This window comes from Alexandromys fortis, unplaced genomic scaffold (assembly GCF_014885135.2).
Source record: "Alexandromys fortis isolate MF-2015 unplaced genomic scaffold, M_Fortis_MF-2015_v1.1 scaffold_55, whole genome shotgun sequence".
Taxonomy (NCBI): Eukaryota; Metazoa; Chordata; class Mammalia; order Rodentia; family Cricetidae; genus Alexandromys; species Alexandromys fortis.
This window is the reverse complement of record NW_026067936.1, coordinates 10078095-10095855: the sequence shown is the minus strand read 5'-3', so window position 1 is coordinate 10095855 and position 17761 is coordinate 10078095. Positions and strand designations below refer to the sequence as shown.

The window sequence follows — 17761 nt, the reverse complement described above, 5'->3', positions numbered from 1 at the left end:
CTTCTCCCCATTCCTCCCCTCCCCTCTCTTCTTCCCTTCCCTTTTCTCCTCCCTTCCCCTCTCCTTTCCTCCTCACCTCCCTTCTCCTCTCCTCTCCTTCCCCTCCCCTTCTCTTTCTCTCTCCTCCCCCACCTCTCTCTCATATAATGTATGAGTGTTATAAAGTATGATGATTCAATGCAGTAAAGTGATTGATCAATTGATAAGTAAAGCCCCTGCAGAATTCACATGACTAGGGGTTTGGTGCACGTGCAAATGTGCAGAGCTCGTTTCTGAAGTTGACACAAAGACACTTGGCTAGGAGTGTCAACACTGGGCTCAATAAATAAGTGACCAATGACGATTATTAGTTGATTTTAAAAATAGGGAAGGATGAGATTTTAAGGGTAGTGGAGGAATAGAGTATTGGAAAGCACGGGGTAAGCATCCAAAGAGAGCGGGGCTAACCTGAGGAAGGAAGATGTACAGGTTTGTTTTTGTTACCTTGACACAAATGAAAATCACCTGGGAAGAGGGAACTCAGTGGAGGAGTTGCCTACATCAGATTGACCCAAGGGCAAATCTATGGGGTATTTTTCTTATTTATGGGTGCTGTGAGGGGGCTCTGCCCACTGGGCACTGCCACCCTTAGGCAGGTGTCTCTGGATATATAAGAAAGCAAGCTGAGTAAGCCATAGATTTGCTTCCTCCTGGCGCCTGGCTCCATCCTTGCTTGAGTTCCCGACCTGATTTCTCCCAATTATGGACAGTGACTGGGACAGGTACACCAAATAAACCCGGTCCTCCACCATTGCTTCTGACCATGGTGTTTATCACAGCAACAGCAAGAAAAGTCAGACAGAAGGGAACCAGCTGAAAGTGGGGAGCACAGGAAGGTCAGCAGGAGGGAGAATGGATGAGAACAAAGTCTAACAGCACACACGGATGAAGATGCCACAACATGCCTTTTAATATTTATGTCAACTTATAATTAAAAGAATAATTTCTTGGCAGAGGCGTCATTGAGATAGAGTTTCTCTGTGTGTATCCCTGGCTATCCTGGAACTTGCTCTGTAGACCAGACTGCCCTCGAACTCAGAGGTCTACCTGCCTCTGCCTCGCAAATGCTGGGATTATAGGTGTGTGCCACCACCTCTCAGCGATAAAATAGTTTCTAATAAGATGATGTACTAATTTTATTAACGGCTTAGTATCATGTCTCAAAAGGCCAGGATTTTTGACAAAGGCGACAGAATCGGGCCCTGGGAAGGAGCCCGATGGAGAGGGTGGCTTCTCACCCACCCCAGCAATGCACTGCAATGTCCCTAATGAAGATGGTATTCCTTTTGTTTCAAAGAAGTCTCAACCAGGAGCAGATACTGCACATGCAAGCCGGTTTTGCTGGTGCAGTGACTTTAGGCTCTAGAAGGGACTCCTCAGGACCTAGCACTAATAAAGATCCTCCTAGCACGACAGATCACCTTCACGACTTGGTTAGTGATCAGTACTTCCAGGAGAAGGCATTAGAAAGCAGAAGACAGAACATCTGTTCCCTCACCGCATGGTTGCCACCAGGAAGGAAGAGGGACCTTCGGGGCGATGTCTAGAGGCTTCAGAGATGGGATCACACCTTCCTGGTTTCTCGGGTACATAAGGCTTCTTGAACTTGTCCAGGCATAAGCTGAGCATCCATAGCTGACAAAATTCTCGGCAGCATGTTGGCCTTACTACCTGAGTCTTGGATCTGGAATACTGCAAGGCTCCAGAGTCTGTCCACAGCACTCCCCTGGGAGCTTTGGCATGCCCTTGAGGTTGGGCACAGCAGTGTGGTAGGGTGGAGGAAGGCCATAGTAGAGAGTAAGCCCAAACCATTAATAACCCCTTTCTTTCTAAGCATGCTACTGTGAAGAGTAAATTGACTATAATTTCCAGAGGGCTTTTGGCTATCAGTACTACAATTAGGAAACAGAAAACCCAAGCTACAGAAACATACAGAAACCACAGGATGAACCACTGCTGTTAGAATAATTCCTTGCCTGCCCCATCCCCAGAAAAGCAGTATCCTGCCAGGACAGATTGCTGTACACTACAGTCACAGGCAGACTGCCTTCTCCAAAGGCCCAGAAAGAGAACAACCTCCTGACCCATCTCTTTAACAAGTCACCTCTCATGTGTCTTCCTAGGACCTTTCACCAGAAATAATAAATAACCCTTTAATACAGTTCCTCATGCTGTGGTGACCCCAGCCATAAAATTATTCCATTGCTACAGCATAACTGTAATTTTGCTGCTGTTATAAACAGGCATGTAAATATCTGATATGCAGGGTATCTTATATATGACCCCCGAGGGCTTGCAACCCACAGGTTGGGAGCCGCTGTCTTAGAGCTTTATGTAGACAACCAACATTGGAGATCATTACTGATATCTTGGGCCCCTAGAAAGTCTGTCCAGTCTAAGGTCCATGATGTGGGAGAGTTTTCTGTTTTGTGTCGATTTGATTGGTTAATAAAGAGACTGCCTTGCCCTTTAATAGGACAGAAAATTAGGTAGGCGGAGTAGACAGAACTGAATGCTGGGAGAAAGAAGCCGAGTCAGGCAGTGGCCATGATTCTCCCACCCGACACAGATGCAGGTTAAGATCTTTCCTGGTAAGCCATCTCGTGGTGCTACACAGATTATTAAATATGGGTTAAAGCAAGATGTGAGAATTAGCCAATAAGAGGCTTGAACGAACAGGCCAGGCAGTGTTTAAAAGAATACAATTTGTGTGTTGTTATTTCGGGTATAAAGCTAGCCATGTGGGAGCCGGGTGGTGGGAAGCGGCCTGAGAGATAGAGGCCTATGGTATTTGTAGAATGACTTCAACTCAAGCATGGAGCTTGCCAGATGATTCCCTTGGGATAGCCTGAGCTATATACTGAGCCTCCTTTGCTCTCCTGCTCCAAGGATGGTGACAGAGAAGAATGGAATTTGCCCAAGGCTTTCCTATCTTATATTAGTGTGGTGGTCTGAATGAAAACGGCCCCCAGGGAGTGGCACTATCAGGAGGTGTGGCCTTGTTGGAGGAAGTGTGCTACTGGGGGTGAGCTTTGAGGTCTCAGAAGCCCAAGCCAGGCCCAGCGTCACTCCCTCTTCCTGCCAACCAGATGTAGAATTCTTAGCTCCCTCTCTAGCATCATGTCCTCCTGCACCCTTCCATGCTTCCTGCTGTGATGACAACAGACTAAACCTCTGAACCGTAAACCAGCCCCAATTAAATGCTTTCCTTTATAAGATTTGCTGTGGCCATGGTGTCTCTTCACAGCTGTAGAAACCTTAACTAAGACAACTTATACAATTTTAACAACAATAACAATTTTAGGGTGGGGAAAAGAAAAGCCAAGACTCTCACTTCTCTCCCACTTCCAACCTTGGTAACCGCAGGTCCAGTGGATGTTTCTGTCCATCAGTCACATCCTGATGTCCCAGAAGATGGTGACAGGCATAGACATTTCCTTCTCCCTCTTATGCTTACTACTCTGTGGTCCTAGCACAAACAGAGGGAGTCCTTGGGAGAGATGACCCTGCTTATTGCCATCTTGGGAAGGGAGTGGTTCTTCTGTGAAAACCTGCTTCCTATCTCCAATTTCCTCTCAGTTCTGCGCAATGGACCTGCTCGAGGGGATGGGAGAGAACAAAAACAAACAAATGTGTCTTCTTCCTAATGGGCCCTGAGAGGTGAGGGAATGTTATAACAGCCCTCATCTTTATCCGTATAGACCAGGTTCGCAACCTGTGGGTTGCTCTCCCTTTGGGGGGACGTCACATATCAGATATCCTGCATATCAGATATTTTACATTACAATTCACAACAGCAGCAAAACTAGTGCGATGAAGTAGCAAATATGAAATATGAAACTAATTCTAGGGTGGGGGCACCACAACATGAGGAACGGATGTATTAAAGGATCACAGCAGTAGGAAGGTTGAGAACCCCTGCTAGACTAGACTGTGTTCTCTGCTCTTCTTTGCAGCTTAAACAATGATGATTTTCCTAAATCCAATAATGTCCAAGAGTACTGTGGACCCCAAGATTCATGGTCCTTCTCACAGGACTCCATATTAGAAGTCTTTGAGAAAGACTAATCGGCTAATCTAAAATACTCAGTCTACCACTCTGGCTGCTAATTCCTTTATTCTCACTCAGTTATCTGCGTTCACTTCAGTGGGGGCCCTTGACCAGGTCTAAGAAGCCTGGCAGGTCAATTGCTGAAATTAGAATAGAACTCTGCGCTAAGTGTGGTGGCCCACACCTTTAATCACAGTGCTTGGGAGGCCGAGGCGGCAGATCTCTAAATTCCACACCAGCCTGGTCTACTAGCGAGTCCCAGCCACCACCCCCCCCCCCCCCCCCCCCCCCCCGGGACCACATAGAGACTGTCTAGAAACAAAACAGAAAGCAATAGGAGTCAGACTCTGGCTTATGAGGTCCTCTGGATCCACCAGCATACTCTTGAGCACAGCACACACTGAGGTGTGCTGGAAAAAAATGCCCTGCTTTGCATACGGTTGCTGAGCAACCAGTGGCCAGGTGAGGGTTCAGAGTTGGGCATTTGCGATTCTGGAGACATTGTTTCTCTTTTACTTCCTGTTTTTACTCCGGTCATCTTAGAGATGAGGTGACCGATTCTCAACTATGACTATAAAGCTCTATTGAATTTCACATTAGCAAAAAGCAATGTCGCCTTTCTTTCCATCTCTGCACCGGCAACTGTGCGCAGTGTGTGATGGTTTGGGAAAGGGAGCCAGCGTGTCAGTTCACACAGCTGTGACGAATGTCCTGGAGAGCAACTGGAAAAACAGGAAAGATCTCTTCTGGTTCGTGGTCACTTTACTCGACTGCCATCCGTGGTCCTTTAGTGAGTCAGAACACCACGGTGGAGAAGGGGTGGGGGTCCCAAGTAGCTCATTTCAGGGCAGCCAGGAGAGGGTCGGGGAAGGTGTGCCCAAAGGCACCCTTCCCCCTCACCGAGTGATTTATTTCCTCCAACCAAGTTCCACCTTTTTCAACTTCCTACCACTTCCCCAGAGAGCACCACCTGCTCGGGACCAGTCTGGAAGACTTTTCACATTCAAGCCGCCGCAGCTGTAGATGGAGCCCGCGGCTGTATCTGCTCATTAGGTGCGGGGCTCGGGGCGGCATCTGCACACTTTTTGTCCGCCCTGCTGTTCGTCCCACAGCTGTGCTGCCCTGAGCTTTCCCAGGGAGGCTGAGGGCTGCAGACACTTCACCCTTCCTCCTTTCTCCCCCATCCTTTCTATAGAACTTCCTGAAAATCTCACTTAGGGTGTGGGTCTGCTAGCCAATGGGAGAGGGAGGCCACATCAGAAGGTGGCTTATTTCCCTGGACACCGAGGTTGTGCGATCAAAGCGGTTCAAAGTTGTGACAGCCACGGGTAGTTTACCCACGATCATCCAAACCACACATTTGTCAGCTCTTCCTTCAAGAGCTGTGAGAGAGGAGGAAGAACCATGACCTTGGGGGACTAGGTTTGGTAGAGGACAACAGTTGCCTTTCCTTCTCTCTGCTCTTGTCTGTGGGTGGCGAAGGCTATCTCACCTGCCTTCACTACCAGACAGCCGGAAGCAATGAGCCTCTTCCCCTCTGCAAGCCTTTTTGCTTTCCCAAATCCACTGAATACAACCTAAACCTTAAAAAAAAAAAAAAAAAAAAAGCAAGATGTGTACAGAAAACAAAACAAAAAACCCCACTAACTGAAAATACGGCTCCCCTTCCTCAGACGCTAAAAATAGAAGGATAGTTTCAGGGTTTTTTTTTTTTTTCAGTATTTATTACATTTTTGTTTTTGAGACAGATACAAACAATCCATTCTCTTCCACCACACACACAAAACAGCCATTCTTGTGATTGTATAAAGTGCATTTCCCCACTACCATCGTGTACAAAAATATTTCTTAAAACCATGCAGAAGGTTTTGGACAAGGCACTCTTAGGCATAGGGTGAGGAGGACAAGCCATCTGCTGAATATTCACATTTAAGCAAAAGTGTCATATCATGTCATGGATAGTCTAGAAGTCCTTGTGGCCGGGGGGGGGGGGGGGTGTCTCTGGGAATGAGCAGCAAAACCGTGGAAACACTCACAGCTTTGTGGGTTGAGCTGGGGGTACCTTACAGCCTGCAGCAGGAGGAACTACTGTCCTCCACTTCAGGACCGTTGCCAGACTGTCTCCTAGGGAAGATGCCGCTCTAGGGAAGATCCCATGATTTCTGGAACAACTTAGCTCCAGGTACGTGAAGACCTTCCTGGAACAAACAGCCAGCATGCAGCTTCCATCTCAGGGATAAAACAACTCCAACCATTGATTCAAGTTGCTTCCGTTTCTTGCGAGCTACAGACTTCCACTATTTCTTACTAGCTTTCCTATAAAAGAGTTCACACAGCACTCAAATGCTTCTTGTAAGAAACACAGAAAACTTGTTTACCAGATGAAATTTCGTAGCCCAGGTTATTTACTATAGCCATTCTGCAAAAGCATCCCAGAGGATTTGGGGAAATAAATATGAAACAGAAATAGGGTTGCCCTTCCCTTCCTGGATTATAGTGTCTGGGATGGACGCTGGGGTCAGAGTCCATTCATCGCCGTAACCAAGGGTTGCACGAAGGCAGATCTCCAGGCCAGGTTTGCCAAGGGATCTTCAAGCAAGGGGCCTGTCACCCTCTGAGGCGTGTAGGTTTGTCTACAATGGTGAGCTAGGAGTAAAGTGTAGTCTCTCAAGGCAGCTCCCGGGGCTATCTCAGTCACGGGACAGACTGGGTCAGAAGGAGGAGGGTTGTACAGAGAGTCTTCAGAGTCTCAGTGAGTGACAGCAGTGAGGAGGGAAGTGAAGAAGAGTCTTGGCAAGCAGGTGAAGACACGTCCTCTGGGCTGAGCGCTGGGGTGCCTATCCCAGGTGTGCTGGCTAGGGGCTTTCAATCAGGGCCCCTAGCAAGAAAGCTGGGACAAATCTTGGTAAAAGGGGGCGTGGGTTTATTTCTGCTTCAGAGGGGATAAATAATGTGGAATTACCATATCTCATGTTATGACATGGAATGTCTGAAAACCATTCCACACCACTGGACAGACTTCATGCTGTAGTTAGTGGGGGCCCTTTTCTTCTGAAAATGATCTCTAGTCTGCTACTCTGTGAGTAACCGTGCAGCTGGCTGCCTTACTGCACCAGGAAAAGAAAACTTAGCCCAAGATGAACCGTATGACCCATAAGAGCTCAGTTTTGCTTGCATCCAATTTAAACCTAGCAGCTCCAATCACCATAACTGGAACATTTAAAGTACATCCATCTAGCAGAGATATGGCATGCTTACACAACGCACAACCCCACCTGACTTCAACCTGACTCACGAATGTGATTTCCCCACAGACATCAGCATGCAACCCCAGAGCGCTACCCATCTGGGAGAGCCACAAAGCACATAGTACAGACCAGTACCAGATATAGGGATAGAAAACCAGACAAAACAGCGCTTAAAAAGTTAAAACACTTTAAACTTCAAAAGTGAAAAAAAAAAAAAGATAAAAAAGAAATCACACATGCTAAGATCAAAAACATTTGCTACCTGCCTGATGCTAACTTCCGAAGCCAGAGGGCCCAGGGTCATGTTCAGCGCCTCCCCGCGCACCCCTGAATCCATGATACCCTGCCCCTCTTTCCCTGTAGCCTCAGGGAAACTTTGCTTCAGCAAGAAAAAAATTAAACAGACATTTTACCAATTTTCCAAAACAAAACAACGCCCCTAGAGTTCTACAAATATGCATGTAAAAATAGTTTTCCAACTTCCCTGTAATTTTAATTTGCCCAAGAGAAAAATCACAGGTTGTGGGGGTCCATCCGATGGTAACAGTTCCAGGAGTCTCGAAATACCACTTGATAATACACTGCCGTCCAATATGGTTCAGAAAAAAAATTCATCTCTGATACCTCAGAGTTGACAAATGTTTAAAATAGCATAGAAAAACTCAGTGAGGTTTTTCTCCCCTCCCCTTTACAATACACACCATAAGTAAAAGCTCCCAATCAAGGTCCTTGGGGGCTTGTGAAGCATTCCGAATGTAACTGTATACTGCAGACAAATCGAAGCATTTTCTGCAGGCTTCGAGGATATCCCAAACATGCTGTTTGAAAGTCTCAGATGCAGCATTGAAGTGGACACTCCAGGAGAGGAGAGCTATGATTCTCCCGTGACCAAAGCAGCTCACGCACCAGCCTGGCAAAGAGCTAGTCATTGAGCCTTCCGGTAATTTGGGGGTGAAACTGAGTGCTTAGAAAGCGCCCCCAAAAGCCAAGGGGAAAAGCTAGAACTTTCGACTGTCCCACCTGGTCACAAAGCTGACTCCAAAAGGAGATCAGTGACTTTCTAGTAACTGGTGTGTGCCCCCCCTATTGGAATATAAAGGAGGGTCAGGAAGAGGGGAGAGGAAATGCCTATCCCAGCCACAAGCTACTTATTTGCTTTGATTATCTTGTCTGGATCACTGGCTGGGCTGTGGAGGAGAAGAAAAGAACCGTGGAGTAGGAGCTTGCACAGAACGGGGCAGCCTCCGTCCCTCTTCTGCAGTTGCGGGCTATCAGGCTAGTGTGTCACAGAGCCAAGATAAAGGCCACTCTGAGGATGTGTGGAATGAAGGCAACGTGAAGAAACGTAAGGGTGGGCAGGGCCCCCCGAGGTCAATGGTCAGGCTGGAGAAGGCTGGAGACTGGTGGCTTCTGGGAGACTGACTTCGCACATCCAATGGTAGAGGAGAGGCCAGCTACCTCCACGCTTGCCTGCTTGGCTCCTCTCCAGACCACCCTGGCACCATCCTGTGCCTTCCTTTGTGGCCAACCTGGATGCCACAGAGGACCAGCACACCTGCTCTCCTCTGAGCAAGGAACCAGCCGTGACAGAAGCGTGCCAGAATTGCTGGTTTACAAAAGAGGTGAACAGGATCCTGTCTTTTCAAAGACCCTGCCCAGTGGCAGTTCAGCTTCACTCTTGTCTTGCGGTCTCTACCCCATCTGGATCAGAGTCAGACTGTCCAGGGCACTCACTAGTAGTAGGGTCCCAACTTTTCATAGCCCAGGTAGCTAGGCCACTCTGGAAACAGGCCATAGGAACACCGGGGGCTTCCGAACTGGTCAAAGGATATTCCAAAATCTGGTCCATTGTATGGCTCAATCACTCCCTGAGGGGATCGGAGTTCAGCCCGGATGATCCTGTAGTTTTTGCCTTTGTTGCTGTCCCAGTAGGCCTGGCCATTACACTCATAGCACACAGCAAACTCCATCCTCTCGTAAGACTGAATTTTCTCAGGTAAGCTGATGTCAAAGGAGAACGTGTCCCTGTCTGAACCAGCGTAAGTGTCCTTCACATACTGACAAGGGAAGTCTGTGAAGCTTTTCCAGGTGTCAAATGTCATTCTGATCTTCACAACCTTCTCGAATGCCAGGTTCTGGACCTTCACCGTGCCCGCAATGGCTTTCTCCTTCAGCACACAGTTCTCCAGGCAGACATGGTTGGTCTGAAGCCGATTTCTGAAGTCTAAGTAGTCTGCGGAAGGCTGCGGGAAATCCAAGACAAAGCTCTCGCTCTCCGCTGTCGTCAGACTCACGATGTTGTCGAGGAGCTCGGTGATGTTAAATGGAATATCTAGCGGGTCATCAAATTCCGAGAACACTTTGACCATTGTCAGGGCCAGCCCCTGATTGTCAGCAAAGGACACCCGCTTCTTCACCTTCTTCTCCTGCACCGTGGGGGCCACTATGCCGCCGCTGCCCTCATCCTTGCTGCCCAGCTGAATACAGGGTCTCAGGGGCTTGCTCAGCTTTGGGGAGATCTTGAAGGTAAAGCGTTCCCGGCGCAGAGAAGGGGCCATGCTGCTGTAGCTGTATTCTATGTCCACAGCCATCACGGGACTAGACGAGCGGGCTAGAAATCTGGCCAAAGGGAGATGAGAGAGAACAGTAGAGAGGTCAGAGAGGTGTTTAAACCGTCATTCTGGCGGAGACTGACAAACAATGCTGTCTTTCTCCTGGAGCAGCACGCACTCCCCTGTGGTCTCACAGGACACAGGTTTCAGGGAAGGTGGGGAGGGGGAGCAGGCAGCTAGAAAGAGAAGCTAAGATTAAAACCAACAAAGAGAAGAGCGCGGAACTCCATAGTTTCAAGGCTAATTCATGAGTTTTTCTGCTGGGATATCCTGGGCTCTCCTGTATGCTAATATACCATAGAAGGAAATAAAAAGGGCATTAAGAATTATGGTTTTCTATTGTTTGCAGAATTACTCACTTATTTGACTGAAAGAATCCCCCCCCCCCCCGCCAGTTATGTGGAGTATATGCCCCACAAGGAGCTGATCTGATGATTGTGTTTGGTAAACACTGAAGTCTATTTATTATTTGACAAACACAAATTGTTTCATTTCAAAGTTGAAGAAATGACCCAGCAAGCAGAGGTGTTTGCCACCAGGCCTCACAGCGTCACTTCAATCCCTGGGATCCACAGAGGATGGAGGGAACCATCCCCACGATTGTCCTTTGACTTTTACACATGCAACAGGCACACACTAAATAAATAAATGCAACAGAAACCGTATGCACACCTTGTGGAACGGCTGACATACTTAACACACATTTCCTCGAATTTCGGAGGTGAGGAGTATATTTAAAATCTACTCTAAGCAGTTTTCAAATCTACATTCTCATTGACTTTTGTAGCCACCCTTCTATTACATATTCAATGTCTTGCCTTTTTAGAGTCTACTTGACTATATGCATTTGCCTTTCTGTGATTGGCTTATTGCACTTAACACAGTGCCCTCTAGGCTCAATCTCCATGGTTCTACAATGACACCATTTCAATTTTGTCTCTAGGGACAGCACTCCACTGTGCATACATACGGCGTGTTCTTTGTCCGTTCACCCACTGAGAGACACTTGGCTAGATTTCATATCTTGGCGGTGTGTGGTGTTACATGAATATTGAACTATGGATGCCACCTCAATGCACTGATTTCCTATCCTTTGAATAACCACCCTGTAGCAGAATCGCTGGGTCACACAGTCATTTAATTTTTAATTTTTTGAGAAAACACCACAGTATTTTTGTAGTAGTTGTATTAATTTGCATTTCTTCAACTTTCATCTTTTTGAAAGATAACCAGTTTAACAGGTATAAAGTATGAGTTCCTTATGGCTTTAATAGCAAATGCTGGCTTAATAATACAAAAGCATCATATTTTTAAGACAAATATTGACTTGTTGTTTACCATGCATCAGGTATTATGCTGTTATACACTGGGATTCAATGATGAGGATGGACACAGATTTTCACTGAACTTATGGGGAGGTTTTTATGCTCTAGTTATCTTTCTTTAGAAAAAAGACTGAGTAGTTTATTTCTTTATACTTGGACATACAAGTTGGTATTTGCTTTGCAGACAGGTGACAACAGTTGCCATAAGAATTAGAACCAGCTGGACAGTGGTGGTGTGGTGGTGGCACATGCCTTTGAGTTCCAGACTTGGGAGACAGAGGCAGGTAGATCTCTGAGTTTGAGGACAGCCTAGGCTACAGAGTTCCAGGATAGCCAGAGATATGCAAAGAATCTCTCTCTCTCTCTCTCTCTCTCTCTATATATATATATATCAAATGCAATCACATTAAATATTAGCTTAGTTAAAACTTTGAGAGAAATGTAAAAGTGGGTCACAGCCATGCAAAGTATCCAGCCGTAAAAGTAATTTAAGAAAGTCAAAAGGAAGTTGAATGTGGTGGTGTAAGCTTGTAACCTCAGCTACTAAGAAGGCTGACTGAGGGGGACTGCAGGTTCAATGATGGCCAGGCTAAATAGTTAAATTTCATCTATAATTAATTAGCTAAATTAAAAAATACAGACATTTTATATTGGAAATGTTTGTTTTACCTTTTGGATTAGGAAAGAACTAGAAAAGACTTTTTTTGGGGGTGGGAGGTGGTCAAGACAGGGTTTGTCTGTATAGCTTTGAAACCTGTCCTGGAATGCACTCTGTAGACCAGGTTGGCCTTGAACTTGGAGAGCCATCTGCCTCTACCTCCCTAGTGCTGGGATTAAAGGCATGGGCCACTGCGTCTAGCTAAAATGTTATCATGTATTATTAATGTGAAAAGGAGACAAAACTGTACACAAATAGATAAGAGAGAAAATATTATGTATATAGAGATAGAGTATATACCCATTGGTTGTTTCCCAAGGTTTCAGCTCTTTGCAGTCCATTGTGTTTCAAAAATATTAAAATAAAAATTCCATAAGTAATTATTTAAATTGTGCACCATTTATTCTAAGCTATTGGAGACCATCCCATCTGGAGGAGACCTGCTTCTTCCAGGAAGCCAATTGTCTCCTGGTCGATAGATCCATGATACATTTGCCACCAGCCCATTAGGGACTTAGAGCCATCTCGGGTATCAGACAGTTGCAGGATTACAATGTTGTTGTTCAAGGAACCTTTATTTTCCTTCATAATGACCCCAAAGTAGAAGAGCAGCGATGTAAATGAGGTCCTTGGGCATATAACATGGAAAGACAGATGACGAGCAGGGTTGTGGTTGCAGGGAGTGTAGAAAATGCAGACCCCCAGGGCTGCCTGGGAAGGAACCCTGTTACGCACCGCCTGTAGATAGCATGGACCATTTTATGGTTAAAAATGTCAGACTAGGTATGTGACATATTTTCTTAAAGTTGTTTCCTGCTTTGTGTTTCCTTATATCATCTCAAACAATACTGTGTCTATAATCAGAAGAAAAAAAGAGAGAGAGAGAGAGAGAGAGAGAGAGAGAGAGAGAGAGAGAGAGAGCGCTTTAAGAAGCCATTCAAAACTACCCTGACACCTCACTAGAGCCACACACCCTTTTACCGTTCTTATAATGGCAGGTTTATAACAATGGTCTGAGCTAAAGAAGCGAGTAAGGAAACCTGGGCTGAAACCTCAACTCTGAGACAGCAGGTTCCAAACATCTGCCTTGTTCTGGCTAAAGTGAAGGGATCAGGCGGGTAAAGGTGTGATGGCAGGGAGGGGCCTTGTGCATAGGCTACCATGGCTGCCTGAAAAATGGCATCTTTTGACAAGCTGCTCATCTTTAGGGCAAGTGCTGGAGGACGGTGCATTTGACTCAATAAATATTCTTCCTTTCAACTTCTGAAGCTGGCTAACCCAATGTACTGAGAAAAAAAGTCTGTGCTGGCCTATGCTTTTGTTTCCAGCACTTGAAAGGCAGAGGCAGGCAGATTGCTGAGTTTGGAGCCAGCCTGGTCTACAGAGCTAGTTCCAGGACATCCAGGGCTACAGAGAGAGAAAGAAAGGGGGGGGGGGGGTGAAAGGGAGAGAGGGAGAAAGGGAGAGGGAGAGAGAGAAAGAACAAAGACATATCAGGTTCCCTCTGTACTTTTTTTTAAATAGTTACATTGGTTTTGTGGTACAAGAAGCCTGGTTACCCTGTTTTGCCTCTGAATCTGGGCACTTTCCCAAGTGGCCACGGCTAAGGGCTTCTTGCACCCACAAACCAAGGCCTCACTACTTCCCATCTTGTGAAGGAAGTCCTCCAGGGAAAAGTTTCAGAGTGAATTTGCTGGGTCTGTTCTCACGTCCCCTGCACAAGACTGTTGTTCCTGGAAAGCGAAATTGTGACTAAACTGTCTTTACAAATGATCAGAGAGCTGACTAACTTTATTTTAAAAGACTCACTACTTAACAAATTGGGTATAATTTCTCCCTGGCCCACTACGAAAATTTGTTAGAGACAGTCCTCCTGGTTCAACTTTAGTGTAGGTATTTTTTCCTACCGTTTAAATATGCATGAAAACTGAACACCAGGCACATAACAGCACGGCTCCACATTCCAGTGCCTCCCCACAGCCCACCCTTGAGAAGCTGGGAGTGGGTCGGGTGGGGGAGTCGGAGTTCCTTCTCTGCCAGGCACTTCCTCCTGGTCTGAGTCAGCAGCACAAGGCCAAGTGTCCCCCTCTTCAGTTCCTGCAAACTCTAGGAGCAGCCTCAGCCACGCTTTCCTGAAAGCCTTTGGAGCACCCTGTTGGAAAATGGCGCGAAATGGTCCTGCTACTGCGGAGGCGGACACTAAAGCACAGAGAGCTCTGAAGACTCCCCTCCCTGGCGACCCCGGAAGGACTCCCTGGGTTCGAGTCCCGCGCGGGTTCAAGAGTGGAGCTGACGCTGTTGGTGAGGTTGTAGTGTTGGCCCCCAGGATGTAAATGTGCCATGGGACTCCCTTCAGTACCAGACTGTAAGAGCAGGAAGAACTGAGGGTGGAGAGACATTTCTAACCAGAGCCAAGGCTAAGAAGACTATCCAAGTAGTATTTTCAAGTATAAAATATGCTTTCTTCGCAAAACTCTTCCATGAAAGGCGAACGTGAGGTTATAATGGGCCAGGAGTTACCACTGGGACTCCTGCCCTGTGAAATTGCATAAGCAGGCCTGGCTCAGAAACCCTTCATTTTTTTTTTTCTGGGTGTCGCCATCACTACAACTTAAGGACATTTACCCTTGTGGCCCCTATCAAGGGTATGATGTGACGGTCGTCCTCACAGAACATTCCAGCTTTTATTAACCTGACTCTCATCCAAGAATCGGTATACCAAAGTGCTTGTTTGAATTTAGCTTTCCTGACGTTCTGCCCAGGATGTCACGGCAGACTGTGTCAGGGATAATGGACACTTAGACGTACTCCCAGCCGCTGAGACAGTCGGGCAGTAGGTAAGTCCCCGAAGGCAGGCAGCTGGACAGGTGCTTCAGGAAACACATCCACACCCACACAATCTCAGCCATCTATCCCCCCCCCCCCAATCCGCCCTTCACCTTCCCCCACACACACTACTCCAGTCTTTTCCTCTACTGAGGAAAGAAGCAGAAACAGAGAACATGGATGTTCATTTGAGCCGGTAGAGTGTGACATAGGATCTGGGATAGTAGTTGCAGGACAGGATCTTGGGAGTAGGAGCTGTTTCCCAAGGACAGTGAAACACTTTAACGTGGACGCCTCAGAGGTTGACCGCTGACGAGGGACTGGGGCCATGTTTGGGACCCTTGTAGAAATACCTTCCCTGTTCTCGGGAAATAATGGGGTCTCTCAAGATACTGGGCAGACTTAGAAGGGCAGCGATAGTTCTTTTTATTATCTTTGACGAGCCTGAACAGAAAATAACCCCATGACCTTCCTAGTTGCAGGCATTTGAGCCACTGCATTTTGGGTTGTGCCTTTCTTTCAGCACCCCTTCCTCTCCGACATGAAAACCAGACTAACAATAACCCACCAGCAACGCTACATTACATAAAAATCCACAGCCAGGTTGTACGTGGACACCACCGTCTACTCCTCCCCCCTCCAGTGATCCTCTGTTCTCTCTGCAAATGTTTAGCTGGTAATTTTACATTTAAAAGTTGACATTGCCTCCCTTTTGTGCAAAGACCCTAATTATTACAGCCTTAATGTGTACGTCGCAATCCTTGGAGATGTTTGTGACTAGAACTGAATAAGGAGGGTTCAGATAATTTGAGACAGTCCTCACCACCTAATAACGTCCAAAGGCACCCGTGGGGCGCGGGCCTAAGAAAGCCCCTGTCCAACCGAGCTTTAACAAACAATCTCCCTGGCCTTGAGGTTTCTCCTCTGAGATCCCTCCCAGCTCTGACCTCCTGGGTAGCTAACAGGGCTCTGATGGTTCTCTTTCCACTAACTTTCCCCTAAATGGCCCCCCATCTACTTCTGTGGTCCTTCAGCTGTTTCCACTTTCTCCCTGGCTCCTGGACGTCTTTGCTGAATGAACCATTTCCTTTCCTGCCTAGGCTGAAAAAACCCTTTTTTCTCCTGGACCCTCGCGCAGCGACAGGGCCCACTCACGTCGTCTTTTTTTTTTTTTTTTTTTAAGTTTTTTCTTCTCTGTTTCGCTCTGGGCCTGCCATCCACTGTTCTGAAACTACGGTTCGGTTCACAGTCTTTTCTCCGAGTTTAAAAAGGTGTCTGCGAACAGGTTCCTGGGTGCAGGTCAGCGAGTCACTCTCCCACCAGTCACTCTCCGACGGTGATGTGCCTGCACCCCGCCCCCAAATCTCCCCGCGCCGCCTGGGTCTGCACCTACCTCTCCCGCGGCGCCGTAGCCCGGGCCCCTGCTCGCTGGCCTCATGGGAGAGCCGGAGAGAAGTGGCAGGGGTGACTGTTGCCCCTGAACTACGTGAGCCTCGGAGTGTCCCGGAGGTAGGGCCTGGGCTTAGTTCCCGGAGACGACCAAGGAGGAGGAGCCCAAGTTATCACCCCAGGGCGGGACCTGGAGACGGGACGGCCCAGGCTGGAGCAACGCCTCGCGAGCACCCCCGCGCGTTCCCGGGTAGAGCTCACCCCTACTCTGTCGCCCTAAAAGACCCAAGACTACCTTGTTCGTGTGCAGCAAAGGTTGACCTGAACCAAAGTAGGGACAAGCACTTAACTTGGAGTCAGGGCTTGGACACAGTTTTCTCATACCTATCTCGTAACGGGAAACTGAGGCCCCGCCGACTTGTATTTGGACTCCAGATTCCGCCGCAAAAACCTGGAATTATTCTCCAGAAGTATCAAATCTCAGGTTGGGAATGTGCCATGTTGGGACTTGCCACATTTTTTTGTTGAGGACAATTTCCCTGGCCACGTTCCGCGGGGCTAATCCCGTGCGGGGATCTCGGGGAACCCCTCTAGACTCCATCCCAGCTCGGGTGTCCGAGATGTTTCACCATGTGGAAGCCACAAGCTACCCGAGCTCAGTTAGGGTGTCCTACCACCTGCGTGTCACTGTAAGTGGGACGACAAATGGCAGGGAACAGAGGGGAGGGGGTTCCCCTGCGCGCCCCTCACCGCAGATTTCCTGGCCCTGCACCTTGAGCTCGAGGCTTGGGGAGGTACGTACCGACTACAGCTCTTGAGAACCGAGGGCAGGCCCTCCAGCCCACCCCACCATCTGCCCCGGGTGACAGTGACAGCGACCACGACGGCAAAAGTGGGGCAGGGACTAGGCTTGGTCCGTGCGACAGCAGCCCGCTCACCTGCTCCCTGGTTTGCAGCACTCTGGACTCCGGCTCCCACAGGCGGAGGCACACTTTTAACTTTCTAGCCACCTTTCCCTACGAAGGGTGCCATCCTAGCCCTTCCCCCTCCTCAACCATGAATACCGGACGCAGCCAATGAGCACTCCCAGGACGGACCAATAGCCACACTTGGGACACTCCGCCACGTGATCTGCAGCCGTGCGGTGAGTGACAGGGCTGGATTCCAGGATCTGGGAAGGGGACGGCGGGTCACAGTTTCATCAGGAGCCCGGGGACCCAAGCCAAGGGGAGGAAGCGATTTCCTACACTGGAACGTCCAGCTGTAGAAACTGACTGAGGAGCGTGGGCTGCGTGTAAAGTTTCCCCTTGCTACCAAAGTTCTAACCGGTCGTGTCTCAGGTGTAGAAGGCACTGTTGTCCTTCCATTGGCCCCGCCTTCGCCTTAGAAGGACAATAGCCCCAGGATTCACAGAGGACTGTGACCTTCTCAGAGCGCGGGGCGGCCAGAGTTCTACATTCCCTCCACAACCCATATCCGATTTTATTGGCATCTTTTGCAATAGCGTCCCTAAGCACTCTCTGAATCTTGCTTTGCAGCCATCGCTCCAGCCTAAGTTTTCCAGTAGCTGTGGTATTGGGCAGAACATGGCTTGCAAACTCACAGTTCTGCAG

At 48.0% G+C, this 17761-nt stretch overlaps 1 protein-coding gene across 3 annotated transcripts; it reads right to left on the bottom strand.

Moving 5' to 3' along the window:
* Positions 1–6066: 6066 nt before the first annotated feature.
* Ppp1r3b (protein phosphatase 1 regulatory subunit 3B) lies at positions 6067–17223 on the bottom strand. Of its 3 annotated transcripts, none has more exons than XM_050146718.1 (2): positions 17087–17223; positions 6067–9957 (listed from the first exon to the last, which is right to left on the bottom strand). In XM_050146718.1, exon 2 carries the CDS (start codon positions 9927–9929, stop codon positions 9072–9074), a length of 858 nt encoding a protein of 285 aa, XP_050002675.1. In that variant the 5' UTR covers positions 9930–9957; positions 17087–17223; the 3' UTR covers positions 6067–9071. The 3 variants fall into 3 exon arrangements, with proteins under 3 accessions (XP_050002675.1, XP_050002674.1, XP_050002673.1); XM_050146717.1 differs by having other exon boundaries at positions 16951–17087; XM_050146716.1 differs by lacking the exon at positions 17087–17223 and adding an exon at positions 16153–16315.
* Between the last annotated feature and the right edge of the window lie 538 nt (positions 17224–17761).

Coding starts and splice junctions, on each gene's coding strand:
- Ppp1r3b (XM_050146718.1), bottom strand. CDS start 9,929: ATGGCTGTGGACATAGAATACAGCTACAGCAGCATGGCCCCTTCTCTG.